This window comes from Thalia democratica, chromosome 3, assembly GCF_965202585.1.
Source record: "Thalia democratica chromosome 3, ktThaDemo2.hap1.1, whole genome shotgun sequence".
NCBI classification, from domain to species: domain Eukaryota; kingdom Metazoa; phylum Chordata; class Thaliacea; order Salpida; family Salpidae; genus Thalia; species Thalia democratica.
The window spans coordinates 11,269,773-11,272,695 of record NC_139167.1 but is presented as its reverse complement, the minus strand read 5'-3'; the positions used below and the strand labels follow the sequence as shown (position 1 = coordinate 11,272,695).

Below are 2,923 nucleotides of genomic sequence, written 5' to 3'. Positions count from 1 at the left end.
AATCAATTAACACTAATTAGCATAATTGAGCAAAATTAATTAGACATTCACAATTCATAAATGCATATATAAAACAGTTTATCAGTAATTTAACTAAGATAAGCAACATTAAAAATAAAATAAAAATAAAAATAAGCGACAAAATTCAAATAAAATCTATAACAACTTATAAAGATTAGATTTATAAACGTAATGTTGCTTACACAATTTAGGTTTACATGTTTTTATAAATAGAGATTCTAAAACACTTAGGTGATAATCGTTACGAGCTTTACTTAAAATTGAAAAGTTACTATCACTATAGTTCTTTGCGCAATCTGAATTGTTTAATAAGTGTTCAGCTATCGCTGATGATCTATTAGATGGTTTTTTTTAAACCAGTGTCCATCCATCTTCAGAGGGAATTAAAAACGTGTTGGTCCCTTCTAATATGGAATCTTTGAGACGTTCTGCCAATAAACTCACTGTCACAGTGGCATTTGTACATATAAATTATTTTGCTTTTTTCCTGATCGGCAGTACTGTCTTTACAAATTCCATTTAAGGGCTTTCTTGTAGCATGACTGATTCTTAGTTGTACAGAGTTAAAAGTGGAGTTTACAGTGTATTTTACAGTCTTTTCTAGAGCAGTTGCTACTTTACCGAGATATGGCAATCTCAAATATACAGGGCATTTTCTAGGGCCAAATTTAACCGGTTTTTCAAATTTTGAGATTGTATTGTTAATTGTCTTTCTGACTATATGCGATGGATAACCAAGAGCTTCAAAAATATTTTTTATTTTATCTAATTCCTCTTCAAACAACTTATTCGAACAAATCTTGTGTGCTCTGAATACCAAACATGAAATTAAACCGAGTTTTTGAGATAAAGGGCAGAATGACTGAAATGGAATATATTGACCAGCAAATGTTGGTTTTCTGTAAACCGTAGTAAGCAACTCAGAAGATGTACGCAACAGATGTACATCCAAGAAAGGTAAGCAATTGTCTTTTTCTTTTTCAATAGTAAATTTTAAATTTGGGTGTAAATTCGAAATTTTGCTAAATAATTCCTCAATGTTATATTCATCATTGTAAGACACAAAAATGTCACCAACATACCTAATATAGTTTATTGGTTTTTAATACTTGGAAAAGAGAATTTTTGTGTCTTACAATGATGAATATAACATTGAGGAATTATTTAGCAAAATTTCGAATTTACACCCAAATTTAAAATTTACTATTGAAAAAGAAAAGACAATTGCTTACCTTTCTTGCATGTACATCTGTTGCGTACATCTTCTGAGTAGCTTACTACGGTTTACAGAAAACCAACATTTGCTGGTCAATATATTCCATTTCAGTCATTCTGCCCTTTATCTCAAAAACTCGGTTTAATTTCATGTTTGGTATTCAGAGCACACAAGATTTGTTCGAATAAGTTATTTGAAGAGGAATTAGATAAAATAAAAAATATTTTTGAAGCTCTTGGTTATCCATCGCATATAGTCAGAAAGACAATTAACAATACAATCTCAAAATTTGAAAAACCGGTTAAATTTGGTCCTAGAAAATGCCCTGTATATTTGAGATTGCCATATCTCGGTAAAGTAGCAACTGCTCTAGAAAAGACTGTAAAATACACTGTAAACTCCATTTTAACTCTGTACAACTAAGAATCAGTCATGCTACAAGAAAGCCCTTAAATGGAATTTGTAAAGACCGTACTGCCGATCAGGAAAAAAGCAAAATAATTTATATGTACAAATGCCACTGTGACAGTGAGTATATTGGCAGAACGTCTCAAAGATTCCATATTAGAAGGGACCAACACGTTTTTAATTCCCTCAGAAGATGGATGGACACTGGTTTAAAAAAACCATCTAATAGATCATCAGCGATAGCTGAACACTTATTAAACAATTCAGATTGCGCAAAGAACTATAGTGATAGTAACTTTTCAATTTTAAGTAAAGCTCGTAACGATTATCACCTAAGTGTTTCAGAATCTCTATTTATAAAAACATGTAAACCTAAATTGTGTAAGCAACAATACGTTTATAAATCTAATCTTTATAAGTTGTTATAGATTTTATTTGAATTTTGTCGCTTATTTTTATTTTATTTTATTTTTAATGTTGCTTATCTTAGTTAAATTACTGATAAACTGTTTTATATATGCATTTATGAATTGTGAATGTCTAATTAATTTTGCTCAATTATGCTAATTAGTGTTAATTGATTTTTCTGATGTAACCTCTAACTATTTATATACTCAACATTTAATCTTAAAATTAGTTGCTAACTAAAGTAATTGAAAAGCGTTAGCCGAAATCGATTTTACTTGTTTGTTGCTTTAATAAAGATGTTTTTGAATGAATTTTGTCTTAGATTTCTGTACAAGATATGTAGTACTAAAAAATTTTTACGCTATTAAATTAAGCTACAATTTAAATTACTATTATATTAATTTTAGTCGACAAGTTTAAAAGTGCTTAAAAAAACTTTACTAATATGCAACATGATTAAATTGTAAATCAGTTTATAAAAATCAAACAATGCTTCAACTTAATGTAGCCTATAGTTTGGTGAAAACTTGAAAAACTTGCATCAGAAAATTAAAGTTAAAGAAATACCTACTGATTAAAAAACGTTTATTAGACTTTAGTTTGAATCTAAAATAAAAAGATGAATTAAAACAATAGACATATATCAATAGTGTTTTAAACTATTTTTGTAAAAGCCATCTGTTTGGCTTCGAAATCTTTATGCAAAAAATCTAACATATAAATATCAGAAATCAAATAAATAAAACTAGTAAAGTGTACTAAAACTTTTAAGTTTACTTATAATACATAATTTTTATTATTTTTGCTTTTATTTTTCCTTAAAAAATTTTCATTTTCTAAGTTTTGCCTTAAAGTTTTTTTACATTTATT

At 27.9% G+C, this 2,923-nt stretch overlaps 1 protein-coding gene across 1 annotated transcript; it reads right to left on the bottom strand.

Annotated features, from left to right (window-relative positions):
- Positions 1–394: 394 nt before the first annotated feature.
- On the bottom strand, positions 395–1,352 carry LOC145832091 (uncharacterized). The gene is made up of 2 exons (XM_082939450.1): positions 1,321–1,352; positions 395–1,103 (listed from the first exon to the last, which is right to left on the bottom strand). Exons 1-2 carry the CDS (start codon positions 1,350–1,352, stop codon positions 395–397), a joined length of 741 nt encoding a protein of 246 aa, XP_082795576.1.
- Positions 1,353–2,923: the final 1,571 nt, after the last annotated feature.